The sequence below is a fragment of the Monopterus albus genome, unplaced genomic scaffold (assembly GCF_001952655.1).
Source record: "Monopterus albus unplaced genomic scaffold, M_albus_1.0 scaffold29.1, whole genome shotgun sequence".
NCBI classification, from domain to species: domain Eukaryota; kingdom Metazoa; phylum Chordata; class Actinopteri; order Synbranchiformes; family Synbranchidae; genus Monopterus; species Monopterus albus.
This window is the reverse complement of record NW_018127909.1, coordinates 5,025,214-5,044,296: the sequence shown is the minus strand read 5'-3', so window position 1 is coordinate 5,044,296 and position 19,083 is coordinate 5,025,214. Positions and strand designations below refer to the sequence as shown.

General features: G+C 40.5%; 1 protein-coding gene across 1 annotated transcript in view; it reads left to right on the top strand.

Annotated features, from left to right (window-relative positions):
• The window catches only part of pkd1a (polycystic kidney disease 1a), a 61,077-nt gene that overhangs the window by 4,267 nt on the left and 37,727 nt on the right, over positions 1-19,083 (top strand). The window contains exons 2-5 of the mRNA XM_020596220.1: positions 15,264-15,335; positions 15,437-15,505; positions 16,377-16,448; positions 18,675-18,838. Coding sequence (XP_020451876.1) covers positions 15,264-15,335; positions 15,437-15,505; positions 16,377-16,448; positions 18,675-18,838 — 377 coding nt within the window. The remainder of the gene's footprint in view (positions 1-15,263; positions 15,336-15,436; positions 15,506-16,376; positions 16,449-18,674; positions 18,839-19,083) is intronic.

Below are 19,083 nucleotides of genomic sequence, written 5' to 3'. Positions count from 1 at the left end.
TTCACACAGGGCTTTGTAGTTTTGGATTTTGTTTTCCCTTAATAATAAAAACCTTCATTTAAAAACTGCATGATGTGTTTACTTGTGTTATCGTTGACTAATATTTAAATTTGTTTGATGATCTGAAACATTACAGTGTGACAAACATGCAAAAAGATAAGAAATCAGTAAGGGGGCAAATACTTTTTCACACCACTGTATTTAAAAATATTCTAACCAACAGTCCTGAACCCAGAGGTATTAAATTTACAATCATATACAGTATGACAAAAAACAGCAGCAAATTCTGACCTTTGAAAAGCCGGAATGCGCAAATGTTTGATATTTTTCCTTAAAAATTATATAAATATCTAATTGATTATCAGAATTGCTGCAGATTTTCAGTGGATTTATCGACTAATCCCTGCAGCCCTCTTGCAGTTGCACATATATGCACACTGACACATCTCACGTTGATACCATTATAGTTACAAGATGACAGTTTAAACAATCACCTCGCTCCTTAAATAGCTGGTCTTTGCTGTGTAATGTGGTATCACTGCTCATATTCCTTGAAGCTTGATATACCGTTTCTTTTTTACATTAGCTGAGACACTTTTATTTTTAGACTATGTGGACACTTTCAGTGTAAAACGCAGCAGGAAAGCCTGATATTGTTGTCGCTATCACAATGATTTTTATGCACAGTTATATACTTTTGCATTAAATAGATAAATATAAAGTTATTTAATATAATTTATTATAGCTGTTCATTTAAATAACCTTTCAGACTAGGAAGCACTTGACTAGATAAAGCTATTTGATCAAGGATTCAACATAGAGAGATGTTACTATACGCTACTTTTTTTTTTCTACAGTGGAAATAAACCATTCTTATTAAAACTGTCAGCACACTGGCTGCGGGCCTAGATGGGTTTCATGCTTGTTTTCTGTTCAATGTCACAAATCCATTGGCAACCACAGCATCATACTGTTTATCTTTCAGTAAAAAACAACAGATTTTTATGTGAAGAACTGATGTTAGCCATCAACTGTGTCCACCTCCCTGACTTTTAAGGACAAGTGCTGCGTAATTACTGAAGCAAGAACATATGACCTAATAATAAGAAGACACCTACATTTCAATGAAACCAGTGGTAAACACCAGCTCCTCTACTGTCAGTCTGTGCCCTTATCAGGCCCCAGAACGTTCTAGGCACGCCCCTGCAAGAGATCATCCACTGGTTGTCGAATATGTTAACACACTGCAGAGCGCAACTGGAGAAAAGCATTCCTGTTACACACCAGTCCATCTGGTCCAACCCACACACACATAATAAAAATCTCTTAACATGTCATGCAGACAGTTTATGCAACTGTGAAGTAACTTCTGGGAAATGCTTGTGGAGTAGACTTTTAAGTCTCTTTAGTCTGTGTGTACTGTCCAGAGCGCTGTGGCACAAATATACTGTGGTCCTGTGTGTGTCCTGGGACAACAGGCAGAGAAAGTGAATCAGAAACACATTGGACATGCGTCTGAAAGTACTGCACGCTGAGCCGATCAGCTAATCGGTTCAGAGAAACACAGCGGAGTGCACAGATTTCTTTGGCAACACATCATTTTAATGTAGTTCTTCTGTCATTAATAGTTTCAACTTCCACTTCATTGCTTAATTTTTCTTTAATACGCTTTATGAGCTTAGTCAATAGTTAACTGACCCTGCATATAGTTCTGTAGAACTTTCCACAGTCAAATCTGAGTGTTCATCATTTGTCAGTTTTAACTTTGCGCTGTCCAACTTGAGTAATAAAATAACATAGGCTACAGCTAAATATTGTTTCCTCAGAACCAGGGCACCAAACCCCAATAAACCATAAAAATATCAAGATATAAAAACTAAAAAAAAAAAGCTGAAGTACATATTATCAATAAAAACACATGACTGGGGTAGAAACCTGGACTTATAAGGGATACTAAAGTTGAATAGTTTTGTGTTCAGAGCATATATTTGGACACATTAGACAGATTAGGGGTAATTAATAAATATCACTAACCTACTGCACATTGCATCGCCATCGTTTATTTTCCCAGCTCCACTTGAGCTTTTTCTAGTAGTCAAAATGTCTAATGTGCTGGTGTTAGGGAAAGTTTTTGTTCTACACCCAACATGGACATGACACAACAGATTTGTGAGTCACTGTAATACAAAATTTAAGTTTGAGCTCAGAAGTACAGCTAATGTCAATTTGGTCATTAGTATTCATATCTGAAGTATTTCAGCTGTGTGACTATAACTCCATACATTTAACATGACTCAAGAAATATGTTTATGTATGTAGAAATATTTCTAAGTGTGTTAATTTTTACATTATTTCTACAGAGACATTGGTGTCGGTCAGTCAGTCCTCCACTACAGGCTGCAATATCTGAACATGTGTCTTTTTGCACACCAAAGGTCTTTTCGCATACAAAGCGACACGAATAAACAAAACGAAATAGCGATTTTTTTGGGGAGCCACTGTAAATGCACCACATATATTCACGCCAAACACGATGTGAATATGGAATGTGAAGTTGGGCATTTTCCAATATGCCCACTTCTCTGTACTTGTGCTCTTGTGGACTTGAAAAACATCATGAATCACAACCCAAGTACTGTTCCAGTTCAAAGTCTGCATCCAGCCAAGTACACATCGAAAAACCAGAAGTGTTTTTGCTCAAGCCCTTTTATTAAGGATGCTTTGGGAGCTGACTTGTGTGGACTTGGGACAGACAAGTATCCCAGAATGTACTGCGTGCCAGCTATCGGAGGTTGAGCCAGGCTCAAAGCTGTTATAATTTTGGTCCCAGGACCGTTATTATACCACTTTATAAAGTTTTGATACTTTTTCAGGTGAGAAATTAACTGCTTAGATTGGGATTATCCATCCATCCATTATCTATATCACTTATTTCTGAATAGGGTTATGAGGGGTCTGGAGCCAATCCTACCTGACTTTGGGCGAGAGGCGGGGTCCACCCTGGACAGGTCACCAGTCTATCACAGGGCTGACATGTAGAAAAGCATCCACACACACTAGGGGCGATTTAGAGTTGCCATTCAACCTAAGCTGCATGTCTTTGAAATACGGGAGGAAGCCAGAGTACCCAGAAACAACCCACGCAGGTACAGGGAGAATATGCAAACTCTGCACAGAAAGGCCCCAGGTTGGCAGGGACTTGAACCCGGAACCTTCTAGCTGTGAGGCGACTAACCACTGCGCTGCTGTACCACCTTAGATTGGTGGTATGTGGTGAGTTTATCAAGTAATGCTGGTTTATAAATTTTCTCTGATGTTTTTAGAGATACCATTACCTGTTATTGGACCAGCTGGCTATAACTAGCAGGCAGCTACATCTTGTTCACAATACAGTAGTCTCTCAGCAAGTACAGTGCCTTGCGAAAGTATTCGGCCCCCTTGAACTTTGCGACCTTTTGCCACATTTCAGGCTTCAAACATGAAGATATAAAAGTGTAATTTTTTGTGAAGAATCAACAAGTGGGACACAATCATGAAGTGGAACGGAATTTATTGGATATTTCAAACTTTTTTAACAAATAAAAAACTGAAAAATTGGGCGTGCAAAATTATTCAGCCCCCTTAAGTTAATACTTTGTAGCGCCACGTTTTGCTGCGATTACAGCTGTAAGTCGCTTGGGGTATGTCTATCAGTTTTGCACATCGAGAGACTGAAATTTTTGCCCATTCCTCCTTGCAAAACAGCTTGAGCTCAGTGAGGTTGGATGGAGAGCGTTTGTGAACAGCAGTTTTCAGTTCTTTCCACAGATTCTCGATTGGATTCAGGTCTGGACTTTGACTTGGCCATTCTAACACCTGGATATGTTTATTTGTGAACCATTCCATTGTAGATTTTGCTTTATGTTTTGGATCATTGTCTTGTTGGAAGACAAATCTCCGTCCCAGTCTCAGGTCTTTTGCAGACTCCATCAGGTTTCCTTCCAGAATGTTCCTGTATTTGGCTCCATCCATCTTCCCATCAATTTTAACCATCTTCCCTGTCCCTGCTGAAGAAAAGCAGGCCCAAACCATGATGCTGCCACCACCATGTTTGACAGTGGGGATGGTGTGTTCAGGGTGATGAGCTGTGTTGCTTTTACGCCAAACATAACGTTTTGCATTGTTGCCAAAAAGTTCGATTTTGGTTTCATCTGACCAGAGCACCTTCTTCCACATGTTTGGTGTGTCTCCCAGGTGGCTTGTGGCAAACTTTAAACGACACTTTTTTATGGATATCTTTAAGAAATGGCTTTCTTCTTGCCACTCTTCCATAAAGGCCAGATTTGTGCAGTATACGACTGATTGTTGTCCTATGGACAGAGTCTCCCACCTCAGCTGTAGATCTCTGCAGTTCATCCAGAGTGATCATGGGCCTCTTGGCTGCATCTCTGATCAGTCTTCTCTTTGTATGAGCTGAAAGTTTAGAGGGACGGCCAGGTCTTGGTAGATTTGCAGTGGTCTGATACTCCTTCCATTTCAATATTATCGCTTGCACAGTGCTCCTTGGGATGTTTAAAGCTTGGGAAATTTTTTTGTATCCAAATCCGGCTTTAAACTTCTCCACAACAGTATCTCAGATCTGCCTGGTGTGTTCCTTGTTCTTCATGATGCTCTCTGTGCTTTAAACGGACCTCTGAGACTATCACAGTGCAGGTGCATTTATACGGAGACTTGATTACACACAGGTGGATTCTATTTATCATCATTAGTCATTTAGGTCAACATTGGATCATTCAGAGATCCTCACTGAACTTCTGGAGAGAGTTTGCTGCACTGAAAGTAAAGGGGCTGAATAATTTTGCACACCCAATTTTTCAGTTTTTTATTTGTTAAAAAGTTTGAAATATCCAATAAATTTCGTTCCACTTCATGATTGTGTCCCACTTGTTGTTGATTCTTCACAAAAAATTACACTTTTATATCTTTATGTTTGAAGCCTGAAATGTGGCAAAAGGTCGCAAAGTTCAAGGGGGCCGAATACTTTCGCAAGGCACTGTACACTGATGTTCCAACTGCCCACTGAGCAGGCTGCATCCTCTCGTTCTTGGGAGTTTGTACTTAAAGTTCGAACTTACCAAGTATGGAAGGCCGAACTTGGCAGAAAAAAATAAATGCCGATTTTCGCTCAGTGGTATTCTGTCACTGATGTTCAAGGGTTCATTGACAGAATATTGGTTCAAAACTTATTATTGACATGAAAAAATATACAAAATTTGCCTCCAGCGTGAAAAGACGGTAACACTATCATTTAGCTCAAAGAAATGTTGCGTAAGTACAGTCTCGCTGAGCTGCTAGTATGGTTACAGACTCCTGTCTTGTTTAATATGGTGGGACGATGCAGAATAACTTATTAGTAGTAAAAAAACTGATAATTATTTCATACTGAACTTTCACAGCTCTGTTGAAGACTGGGGCTGTCTTGGGCAGTGTACAGTTTCTGTCAACACACTCTTGGTCTCACAGATCCTGATCCTATCTGCCCTGCTCAAGAGAATTTTGTGTTGTTACCATAGCAACGGGATGCATACACACAGACATCTGTGCAGGCGTGGCGATGTGCTTTTGAAACAAGCCTATTTACGGGTAACAGTGTTGGCTTTGCACTGGGCCATGAAGCTGTCAGACAGACAAGACTCAATCAGAAAATCTCTCACTTTCTTATTCCTCTGGCTTCCATCCTCTCCTCCTCTAGTGGTGTTTATCATCCATACAATTATTGATGTGCACACAAACACATGCACAGACTGTAATGAATTGGGAAAGGAAGGGCTGAATGTATGAGGCGAGAATTTGTTTGAATGTGAGGGAGAATTTGTTGTGTTACCATGGTGACAGTAACTAATGACATCACTCACAGAAGCAGAGACATTCCAGAAGGCAGAGAAGAAGATGAGACGGCTCCGCCTCTGTATTTTTGTCCATGCACTTAGTAATTTTTAACTGCTGCTAAGAGAAATATCTGAGTTCATCATTAACTCACTGAGGTAGTGGTGGTGGTGAAGAAACAGCCTGTGTGTGTGTGTGTGTGTGTGTGTGTGTGTGTGTGCGTGTGTGTGTAGACGATGAAACATCCACTAGACTGAAGTTACTCTTTGCCTTTAAACTCTTGTAAGTTTGTAGCAATGCAGCTCTTTGGTTGCACACAACGTCCAGCCACAATACAGTGCTCTGTCATACTCTGAATCTTTCTTGCACATGTTGGCATCACTCACATAGCTGGCTGCAAGTCTTCCTGCCAGACCTCCCTGCCAGATGTGCTGCGTTCACACACACATGTACACACTGGGAAGTAAGAGGGTAACACAAAGAAGAAAATACTGTTGTTTATATAACCGCTAACTGTCTTGATTGAACCTAGCTGGAGTAATCAGAGCTGGTTTTGATACTGTAGCTGCAGAGGAAGTGATTTGTTGTCATTCATTGTTAAAGTAGTTTAACGCCAAGTTCTACTTCCTCGAAACTTGAAATATTACATCACCCTAAGTATAAAGCATCTGAATTATTAAAAGTGTACTGAGCTGACTGTTTTCATCTTCTAAATGTGTTACACACTGCTTACCATGGTCAGTATCAGTGACTTTTAAGCTTAGGTTTGACAGTGACAAAATTATGCTACTAAACTGCCCCGACACAAGCAGATGAAATGTGCAGTCACTTTCGTATTTGTGCAAAAATTGTTTGACAGAAACATCTGTGCTAAAATGACACAGGCTCTGTAAAGTGATAGTCCATTAAAGTACTAAACACTCGAGCAATGTGGATGTAAACAGATTTTAACAGAAATGAATGGTCGTAGAAAGTTCCTGCATCACTTTGGCAGCTCAAACCATGGCTCCGTAGTCCATACTAATCCTTGGTATGTTACAATTGCCTTCTTTTCCTGAGTCATGAGCTTCAGAGCTTTGAGGATTTCTCCGCATTTTGGAGAAACTAGACAGTGGATGAGTGGGTTATGCTGCGCGAGTGGTCTGAAATGTTTCTGTGGCTGTTTTGAAAGTTATTATCCTTGGAGTCCATGAAATGTGACTTGACCATGGCCACGTTTTCCAGTCTCCACAGCTGTGTCCAAATGGTGACTGTTTGAGATTCAAGATGTTTGGATCATCCTTCCATCCATTATCTATACTGCTTATCCTGCATAGGGTCGTGGAGGGGCTGGAGCCAGTCCCAGCTGACACTGAGCAAGAGGTGGTGTACACCCTGGACAGGTCACCAGCCTATTACAGGGCTGACACTGACGCAGACAAACAAGCACACACACCCACACTCACTCCTAAGGGGAATTTAGTCACCAGTCAACCTCAGCTGCATGTCTTTGGACTGTGGGTAGTATCACCTCAAGAAAAATACTAGCACTCACTCATTGCAGAAATAAATAAACCTTTGATTTGTACACAGGGACAGTGTGTGCCCTATATGCACAATACACATTACATATCACACAGCATAGTGAAGGTCACGTGAGTGCATTCAGGCAGTACAACATGTGCTAAGTTGCAGCTGTATGTTAAAGGTTTGCTGTGCAACAGATACAGTGAGGCAGACATAGTAAATAGAGCAGAGAGGCATTAGTTAAATTCAAAGCTAGACAACCTGAACATGATATCTAAATTAAGGTAACTGATCATGGCAGCTTTAAATGACATATGTAGTTGTGCTTAGTACAGCTCATGCTTGGCTCCTGAACCTATTGGTAATGACATCACCAGAGTTTTCTGCATTAGACCTGCATTAGTGCCTCTTCTAGCACATGGTGCAGACTGGTGGATACTCCTGAGACAAACACAAGCAAGTATGCTTGTAGCTGCAAAGAGTGTCTAACATATTTTTTTAAAGAAGCGTACCCTTATTCCCTTGTGTAAAGTCTCATCTTTGGGTTTATTTTAGCATCAAGACAAAAAGAAGTTTAATCATGAGAGGATAAACCTGTAGAGATCTGCTATTGATTATATAAATACAAGCCACTTGTGCCATTTAATAATCAGTTCTCTGTAAAATAATGATTTGCATGCAGTCGGTTTCAAATTGAGCGCACTGGACTGGGTTGTGTACGGAAGTGAGAGAGCACAACAGACTATTTAACTTTTGCTGTAGCTCGACAAAGCATAAAAAAATGGAGAGAATAATTGGATTTTGCTAACTGGTTTTAAATATATGAACAGTGACTACAGACTTGCAGATGACCAGTGTAGTCTGTGAAGTGAATGCTGCATTTGCCTGTGAGAATTGCAGAATTGTATCTCATTTGTGTAGTCACACTGGGCGCAATGAGTCACAGAAAGCCAGATCTGGAAAATAACACTTTGTTCTGCCTGGCCTAAATATTAAGAGAGGTTTTTGAGGATGAAAATGGAAAATTGGATTGCTAGCTGCCAAACTGTGGAATTACAAGCCTGCCAAATTCTAATGCAGATTAGCAGTGTGTGTTTAATTACATGCCAGTGAACCTGAAAGCCGCACATGAAACTGATGCAACAAGCAAAACAAGCAGCAAAAGCAGACAGCATAGTGAACAAGGTCAGTATACAAAGCAAAAGAAGTTGTGCAGTCTGTCACCACCTAGCTCATGGTGTGGAGGGATGGTCTGAAGTAGTCCTCTGCAGTACGGAGCGTGCTGACAGCCAACCTCTGTGCTGTCAATGTGGCTGGAGTTCTGCTTGTCCAAAAGTATTGGAGGCTTCTTTAACTGCTGGGTGACAGACATCATTATTGTGCTCTTGTCTTTCCCTGCTTTCTGTTTCACTTGTTGCATCGGTCTATGTGGCGCTCCCTGCTCTTATAAACATGAGATAAATTTGACTTTGTTGTTGCCTTCTACAGCTCCCTGCAGACGCAGTTTGGTTACCTAGAACCAGATGCACGACATGCCTCTGTGGATGACATTGTCAGTCGGTTGCTTGATCCAGACCGAAACTGAATTTATCTGATGGATCATACTTGTAAAATTTGTGACATTCCCATCAGCCTCAGCTATACCTTGTGTGTCATGCTAATAAGTAAACATTAACACCATGGAGGGAAAATCATGATTAGCATGCAACAAATGATGGTGAACATGGAACTATGTCCAAAATCACTCCCTTCAGTTTTTCTATAACTACCCACAGCCATTTTATTTTAGTGACCGAACTCTGAGTGTGTTATTGTATGTTTTACTTGCAGTAGTGCATCAAATATTCCACAGTGGAATGAAAAAGTGGTGTTCAGTGGAGGTGCACTACCTTCTGCTAACAATCTTATTGCGGGGCTCCGAAGATTTATGACAGCATGGCCTGACACCCCCCTCTTTGGGGCCAAATAATGGGTAAACATCATTAAACTATACTGAGCTTCCATATGTATGCTCCCCCATTCTTTGGTACATTTAATAGTGTATTATTGTTGGACAAATCCCAAAGCACTGTGCATCACATTTAATAAATGCTTTTTGGGTTTTTTGTTTGTTTTAGATGCAAAAAGTTGTGGCACATGCTCCCTCATAATTTTAAGAGTGGATGGCTTTACAGTCAGTAGTAATAGTGTTTTAATTAGCCTCATTAGCCTTGCTAATAAAATGTAGAAGCCAAAGATACTCTCCTGGTAAGTCTGTTTTCCAATCTAAGGCGGACTAGTGCACACAGACTTCCCTTTCCAGATGGAGAGCACTGTAGTGACGGTTGTGGCTGTAGAAGTAGAGCTGACAGACAACTCAGGTGTGGCTCACCTGTAAGTGATGACAAACAATCATGAGTGCCTTAAATCTAAGTGCAGGGTCTACAGGGTACTGCTGAACAGCTATTAGGAAACGAGGAAGTGATTTCAGACACAGCCGTGGTTAACATAATATAAGCATGATCATGTTAGCCTTGTCACTGTGAACCTCTTAACATGCTGACATTAGCATTTAGCGCAACACACTACTGTGCTCAGCCCCACAGAGCGGCTAGCATGGTTGTAGACTTGTGTCTTGATTTATGACATGGACCACAGCTTCATTCCTAATTGCATGACTCCACTTCACCAGAAAGGCCCAAAAAGAGAAAAATGCAGGCACCACAAAGTGTGGCGTCATTAAAATAACAAAAATGTTGTCATAATCACGTATTGTAATGTTTTTACTTCTTTGTGAAACATAGTTGATATACATGTAAATACTGAAACACACTGATTCCCATTTTAATTTGCTTTTTTGTGGAAATTTGTTCGCGAATGGCACATTTGGGTGGAAATATATTGTTTTGTCAACACTACAAAGAAAATGCAAAGTCTGCTTGATGATGACATCCTGTCATATCTTAAATAAGTAGAAACCCTAATTTAAAATAGTAGTTTCTTATTGTATTTGCATGATATGTCACATAAATGAATGGCAGTTTTGGCTAACATTTAACATTTAATTAATTTGTTTCTGTGGCACAAATGTAACATTTATCAAATTCTGTAGAAATGTCACATTTTTACATCATCATTTTTCAGATAGTCATGTACCTGTCTCACCAAAGTTCAAATGCAAACTACAGTTCTCCTTTATTTTGTCAACTGAAAAGACGTATAAAGATGTATAAACACTGTAAAGAAACAAAAAACAGGCAATTTTCTATGCATTTATGAAAAAACATAGGATGACAATGAATGACAAATTTTATATACAAAGCTCCGACTAGGTGTTCGCATGATGTTTTAGTGGAAAATGAAATAAATAAGCTGTTTTTTTTTTAAATCAATATTTACCCAAATACATCATTATTCCTTCAGGTTGCTAGCAGGTTTCAATAAATATGTATGTTTGTTAAGTGTACAAACCTGTTTTACAAAATACCAAAGGTCATTTATGAATTTAATTTTAATCAACTGATTTACTCTTTTGGATTTGACATAACATTTCCTTGTGTTTGTGCTCTTTACATTTGATCCTTTATTATGAAGCTACAGTATTTGTGGCTTCTGTCCCAATTACAAGCGTTTGATATTTCGATGTTGACGACAAACGCCTGCTGATGACAGTGTGCCGGTGCTTGTTGAATTACATTACATTTATTTGGCAGAAGTCTTTGTTCAACATCACTTAACTGTAGATTACAGCAGTGTGTGGATGATGCAGCCACACCGTCTGAAATAAAACAACAGGTCCCGCTATTTCATCGTTTACTTGAAGCGTTTCTTTCATTTTGCTACCAAGTTCTTTCAGCCGTCTTTACCAGGTTTTCTGTTTTGCTGGTATCATTCAGTGTTTTTGAGTATACATTCATAGCAACAAGTAGGAAACAAAGCAAAACTGGATCTTGGTGTTTGAAATTGTGAGTTGTTTGTGCATCAACAGAATATAGCTACCTAGTTTGATTTTAATTAAAATCTTGCTTCATTTGTAGTCACACCCCAGACATACTGCATGCAGTATGTCTGTTTTTTTAATTATTTATTTAAGACCACATTTTGTGACTTCAAGATAGGTGGGAATCTCAGAGTTTAGTTTACCAGAAAAAGTATGAGCAATGAGTGCAGGACAACGTAGCAAAGAGTTTCGCTTTTCTTGCATGCATTGATAGCATTTAAAAGTGTGTGTGAGTGAGTGTGTGTGTACTGTATGTGAATGCTTCCTTCTTTGAGTGTATTACACCTCTGCACACAGCTGCCCTTCACTTGCCAGCTGGACACTCGACAACCCAGGCAGCAACAGCTGGAAAAATGGACAGAATGTTCCAAAAGGAGAGAAGAGGAGAAAGTGTGTGACCCAGCAGGCCAGACTGTGAGGCGAAATTTTAGTTTTTTTAGACCAAACCTCTTCAAATCAACACCCCCTTCTCTGAAAACCCCTCAACCCATTCCCCTAATTTCATGCTCTCCCTCTTCTGGCAGCAGGGAAAGTACCCACCTACTCGTAAAAGTCCTCCCGCTGCCACACCCCTGTTTCGGGCCTGAGGTGCTGGCTGGCAGCTGCCTCATGAAGCTGTCGGTGTCAAGAAGACAGGCCGAGCTAGCACAGGCACCTGTGAGACAGACAGTGATTGTTCTCCAGACCTGGCCCGTATCGCTGCTCATGCCTCAACTTTGCACCTGTCTTCTCCTACTCTAGCTCCATCATCTTTAACTCCTTGCTTAGTTTTGTCCTGCCCCCCTTCTTGACTTGTATAGGTCTGCCCAGCTTTTAAATATAAACAAAGCACTGCACTGCAGAAGGAAAAAGATTAAAAGAAACGGGGAGAGGTGAGTGAGGGAGCAGCGGAGGAATCAGGCTGGGAGGCTGAGGGGGATGAAAGCGACCACAGAGCAGTCTGTGTTTAGTGGGTTAGTGGAGCGCTGGCCTTCACTTACAGGGACTTGGACCACTTCGCCACCACGATGCAGCAGATACCAAGCTGTCCTACAATGAGACCTTCATCACAGTTGTCATCACCAAACTCTGCTTTTTTCTCATTTTTGTGCAGCACAAAGATGAATTCAAACAAATATAAGTTTTCTTTAGTGTCCTTTTCATTTCCTCCATTTTTTTTTAGATCCAACTTTTCCTCTACTCATGCCCACCCTCTTCTGCCATTCCCTCTGCCCAAGTAGTCAGTGTTTGGTGCATGTGTGTGTGTGTTCTTATCCTCAAGCTCAGAATAAGTGGCACCAGACAGGCCTTATAAGGAGTGGTTAGATCACTGGCCACACCGTTAGTAAAACAGAACCATATGCTGTGTGCTGTGTGTGTACTGTATGTGTGTATTACATTGTGGGAACCAATTTTTTTATGCCATCATTGTGAGGACATTTTGGCCAGTCCTCGCAACTTCAGCTTTTTGAGACTTAAAACTTGGTTTTAGGGCTAAGTTAGCCGATGCTAGGGGCTGGGGGATTCATTATGTCAATGAGTGTCCTCTCAGGAATAGTAAGACACGACTATGTGTTTGTGCGTAGACCAATACCTCAACTCTGCTCTGCCTGTGTGTGTGTGTGTGTGTGTGTGTGTGTGTAAGTAAAACCATGTGTGTCGAGAGGTAGCTGTGAGAACAGGAGCGTGTTGCTAATAGACATGGTGAAGGTCATGTTATATGGTCATGTTAAACACACGTATACACCCCCCCCCCTCTCTCTACATTATCTCCTCTTGTCTATGCAGCCTTGTCCATTTGGCCAGAAAGAATGTTTTCATACATAGTACACAAATAGACACCTGGCATTGATGTTGAGAGTATTACATAAGGAGAGGTGTCAGCCTAATGTGCGAATGATCGGCCTGTGGGTGGAGCATCTTTCTGCCGCCCTGTTTCATCTACTGATGGGATTAGCAGAGGAGGACTCTCGCTCTTTCTCTCAGTCTCCATCTTTCTTACACAGCTTGTCTGGAATGTACAGATGTTTCCTTTTGGGAATGGGCGTCCTGCTCTGTTTACACACACACACACACACACACACACACACACACACAGAAGGAAAGAGGGTGAGAGACAGGAGAAGGGGGACTAAATTCCCATACACTCAGATTCACCTACACATTTCCTTGCTATAGGCTGCTGATTTTGATGTTTTGCTGCAGAATTAGTGTCAACTGAACAGACAGCAGCTGGGAACTGAAACGAGGATCAGCAAAGCTAGTAGAACTGTTCTAATATCAGTTTATCACTGAGTCTCCAGGCCAGCAATATTTTGTCGTTTTGCTCACATGCTCAGGGCATTTGTCCTCTCTCAACCTCTGGCTTCTTGTCTCTTGGGTTCTTTTTTTTTTTTTTTGGTTTGTTTTGTTTTTTCCTCCCTTTTGTCTCATCGTTCTCACGTGCAGCTGAGGCTTGGCTGCGAAGGCACATGGACGGGAGACTGAAGCCGCTCAGCCTTGCTCGGTTCTGTCCTGCTCTCTCAACTGTTCTCCGTGTTTGTCTTGACAAGTCTCCTGTACAGTTCAGCCAATACAGTTTTCTCATTTCCGTAGTTGTTTATCTACTCATTTTGCACAGACTCCAATTCCAGTCTACAAATGGTGACATGTTAATGTTTGTTTTCTGCATATTCTTTATAATGTTAACACTGTGTATGTAATGTACAGTATGTCTGCATGTACTGTATAATACATTTGTTAGGTACACCTATGGTTGACAACCTAAATTTTTACTCTGTCACATTTGCATTTTTATTCCTCAGATGCAACTGAACTGCAATATAAAAGTAATCAACAGTAATACAGATCATTGCAAAGACAAAAGAAGAGGTCTGGTGCTCACCGCATCACATTTACAATGAATTCAGAAAGCTTTAACATCCTCTTGAAGATCTGCAAGAAAGAAGAAAATGTGTGAAATGATGAGTGAAGACTAGAATTTTTTCTTCAGGCACTTTTTCAGAGCATTATCATTAAACCTGTGACCAGTTTCGAACTGTCAGGGTGGAAACAGTAAAAGAACATTATTGAATTTGTTTGTCTGTCTGTGTGTAGTACAAATGACCACACCTGACCCGTAGATGTGCTGTTTTGCAAAAGAATGAATAAAGATGCGGGACTGAAAATGAATGTTTGTGTTATAAACTGTGGGCACGCGTTTGAAAGATGATGACATTTAATGGGCAGACAGGTCACATGAATTTTTAATAATGGCTGCATTATTGAAAATGTGGAGAATCACAGCATGTCGTGTTTGGGAAGTCGGAGACATTTTAGGGACTAAAAGTCAGGATATTTTTGGCATAATTCTCATTCATTATTCAATTTTAACAAAGGAGCAAAGAAATTACACGTTACGGGTACACAAACACACACACACACACACACACACACCATGCAGTCATTTTGTCCCCAGTCTGAATGTCATTCCTTCTCGCTCCACACATTGTCATTCTCTGCAAAAGAGGAATCACTATACTTGCTACTTTGGGTGTTCTTTGGCCCTCTGGTGAAAACTTTGACCGAACTAAAAAAGTCTAACATCTATTTTTGCAGTTCCTAAAAAAAAAAAAACCTAACAGTCATGATGCATAAAATTTTTCCTCAACAACAGTTGTATTAAATGTGTCATTGCCAAGAAAATATTAACCAGAAAATTCTCTATTTTTGTGTCCTAAGTAATGTGCTTTTTGGCACATCTATGTACATATTTAGTGTGTCTGGTTTTATTTATGTGTCGTTTCCCTTCGCTCTCCTTTGCTATTATTATATTTCATTTCCCAGCTCTTACCCGATCACATTACATGGCTTATTACTTGTAAACTTCTGATGATGCAATCATCTGGCCCTTGCATACATTGTTAACTTGTGGATATGTTGTTTGTTTCTACAGAGATCTTTCCAAGAACCACATCTCCTCTCTTGATACCAGCCTGTTAGACCGTCTCACTAGCCTCCGAGAGCTGTGAGTGTTTGTGCGTTCATATACTCTCACCTAAATCTAATCTGTCTATGTATGTGCATCTCCGTCGATCTACTTAACTCTATGTATCACTTGTCTCTCAGGTATCTTCAAGGGAATAGAATCAATGTTCTCCCCAGAGGAGTGTTCTGCTGTGGGCCCCTGTCAGTCCTGTGAGTACAAAGGCTGGTGAAGATGAGCACCTGGTAATCCGGGGTCAAGAGTTGAGGACAGGAGTGAGCGAGAATGAGGAAGACAATGAAGAAAGATGAAGAGGGAAAAGCTTGATTTAGTCTGGATTTAAGTAGGCAGAAATCCCAGGAGTGAGCTAACTAGACCGGAGAGCATTAAAAAAACAAAAACAAGAAAAAAAACCCACACACCAATCACAGTGCAATTAAGTTCAATTACAGCTTACTGCTCCAGGCTCCCACTACCTCCCTTTATCCCTCTCTCCATCTGACCATGTATCCCTTCTTCCATCCATTACCTTATTTCTTCCACCCATCGAATGGGCGTTTAAGCATATGTTTGTGTGTGTGTGTGTGTGTGTGTGTGTGTGTGTGTGCGTATGATGAGAGAGGACTCTAGTGGTTTCCAACAGTTCCTTCCAAAACCACCGCACAACGGCCTCATTATGTAGCCTACTGAATAGAGGAAGGAGGGAGGGAGAGATTATGAGTGGAATAAGAGGGAGAGAGGAATAAAGAAAAAGAGCGAGAGACACATGGAAACAGCCTGTTACACAGCGCATGAGCTGGTAGTTATGTTATACTGTATACCTGTGTTTTATTGAGTCATTTTGTGTGAAGCAGGAGTGTGAATGTCCTTGTTTTAAAAAACACAAATCTGAAAGTCGTTTTGCATGACTGCAAAATTCACAATTGCATAAAACAATTGAGTTTTTGTCAGTGACAAACCCACACTGCATAAATCCTGCCAATATCCATGTCATGCATAAATCTTTTTACAAATTAGCGGCGTCAAAATGTGAAGGAACTTGTTCTTGTATTAACGATGATTTGTCTCTATTGTTTCCATCAGCGATTTGAGCAACAACCAAATCACCACCATAGAAGAAAGAATATGTGACAACCTATGCAATTTAACTCAAATGTAAGTAATGACAATTCACTGATATTCTCTTGGAGTCTTTGTCTTTTGTTGCTCCAAAAACTATATATAAACTAATATAACTGAACCCTCTGTGTCTATATACCCACATACACATATAGAAGTATATGCACAACCAAACACGTGCATTTGATCACACATGCTTAAACAAACAGCCCGTTTCCAGTTAACATGCCTGCACACAAGATGAATTCAGCTTTATTTCAGACCGGAGTGGGAGGTAGTAAGTAGTAATTATTCCTTGACAGGTCCTTAGATGAGAAAGGTTTTCTTCTTTGCAGAGTCTGAGTGAAGCTAAAGGGTCTAGGCAGTGACAGACAGACATGTTATGTAATTTTGTTCTTTCTCCCCTTTTTATTGCTTTTATCTGCTGCTTCATTCAAACACCAGCTTTTCATCTCCCCCATATTTTTCCTCCCTTTCTTCTGTTATTCCCACCATTCCCATAAGTCCCATTTATATGCTAGAGCATTTTACATCCTGTCTCTTTAATCATGATAAGTACATCTTTTTATGGTAAACAGCTAAATATTAAATTCACAAATGCAGATTTTTTAAATGCACCTGCTCTTTTCTCTTAAATTTAATAGAGAGCAAACATGGAGTAAGATTGTATATGTTGCTTGAACCACATTTATAAATGATTTTTTTTTTTTTTTTGGCTGTTCTGTTTTTGCACTTTACATCAACATGACAAATATGCCTTTTTGAATGTAGTTGTGAAATTGAAAACTCTTATGGCGGCTATTTTGATGTGTCACTGTATTAAAAGCAGTGGATGTTTTTTTCCATTCAGCTGTGCCACTTCCACGGTCCTGGTATTATGCATACTGGGTCACTCATGGCTTACAAGGACACTTCATTGGAGCTGAGCAATCACTAATGTTCTTAGTTGTACCTGTCAAAATGTCTGTAGAAAAGTCTGCAAGCAGAAGCTGTTACGATAGTCATCATTGCAGTTTTTTCTCAATTAATGCAGTTAAGTTTGCAAGAAAATGTTGTTTTAATGTAAAAGCTTAAATGTGTAACTTTTTTGTGTAAAGACTTTTATGTGTTATAGACGTTAAGTCCAGCTCATTTACTGTTATTGAGCTAACTGCCTGGTTTTGATTTCCTGTATACGGCTTTTATTTTTAGAGACTTCCTGCCTTTTACCATTTCACCTTTATGCTGCTTATTAGCCACCTGATTGGGTTCACCTACGCCTCATTGTCTCCTGCCTATATAACCTGCTTCCCGGGTTTAGCTACTTACCATGTGGCCTCTTGCCAGGTGTAGCACTCCCTAGTCACCCCTGTAATCCTGTCAAGTGAACCTGTTGCCAGACCTGATTTTTTTTTGGCCTCTGACTCTCTGCTTGCTTCAATCCTCCCTTGGGTTTCCACCACCATGCTGGTGACTAGCAAAGGGAAATGGCAAGCGGTTCACTGGAAGCTCACCTGTGGGAACCATCTTCTGTTCTTGCCACCATTTTCTGAACTGTTATATTGATGGTCTCCTTACAAAGCTCTGTGGTCTCTGCTATTGTGAGACATTGCCTCGTACTTGCCAGTTTGCTACCGTGAGTGTGTGTTTGTCTACAGAGCTGAAGAGTTTTCCTGTAGAAGTTTGCTTTACCACCTGGTTTCCTACCTGTATGATCTGCCATCCTCTGGTGCCTCCACCATTACCTTATCTATTCAGTTATTCTGTCCCAAAGCCTCTGCTCTTCACCGTCACAAAACAACCAGAATCCATCAATCCATGAGTGAGGCTTGCCTGCAGTTGGTTTTGCCTTCCCTGCTGGATTAAAGGAGACTGTCCTTATTGCCTCATTTGTCTTCACCGCTGTCAGCCCACACTGTGACCTCACCGCTTTGCTTTCCCAGCAATAAATCTTTTAACTCACTCCTGCTCTCTAGTGTCATGCACACATGACACAAACATACAACGTGGTGTAATTTTAGCATCTGAAAGCAAATACATTATTGAAATTGTCAGCTGATTAGTTGAGGACATTTTCATGAAGCTAATATTAGTTAATGACATCTGACTCTGAATGTTCTGGGGGGGTTTTTGCGGCTACATCAAACATCTTTTTAAGCACCATGTAGCAACATGGTGCAGAAAGTAATGGGTTTCATACAGTTTTATTAACAGTGGAACTTCATTCTATCTCTGTTTGTACGTTTCATTGTTACTGTTCATTTGATGCATCCTCTCCTTCAGTGACCTAAGCAGTAACCCCTTTGAGTGTGACTGTAAGCTGTTCCGCCTGGTCAGCTGGCTCCAGGAGAAGGGGGTGCGAGTCCGACGCCCAGATGCCATGCTCTGCAACCAGCCTCCTGAACTCCGCCACCAACCTCTACTCAATGTCAGCCTGCTCACCTGTGGTACGAAACACAAGTTTCCTTTTACAAGTCACAAAAATGTTCACTGTAGTAGTATTAGGACTTTGTTGTCCTAAATTAAGTCTCTCAAGCAGTTCTTAGCTCCAGTAAGGTACGAGCTGTTTCGGGCAGCACCATTCTGATGCCTGGGAGGCTCAGCTCACAGAAAGAAGTATGTGCTTGATTAATAAGCAAGCTTAGTCTAATAAAAAGGAAAAAGTAAATGGCACTTTTGGGTTTAAAATTAA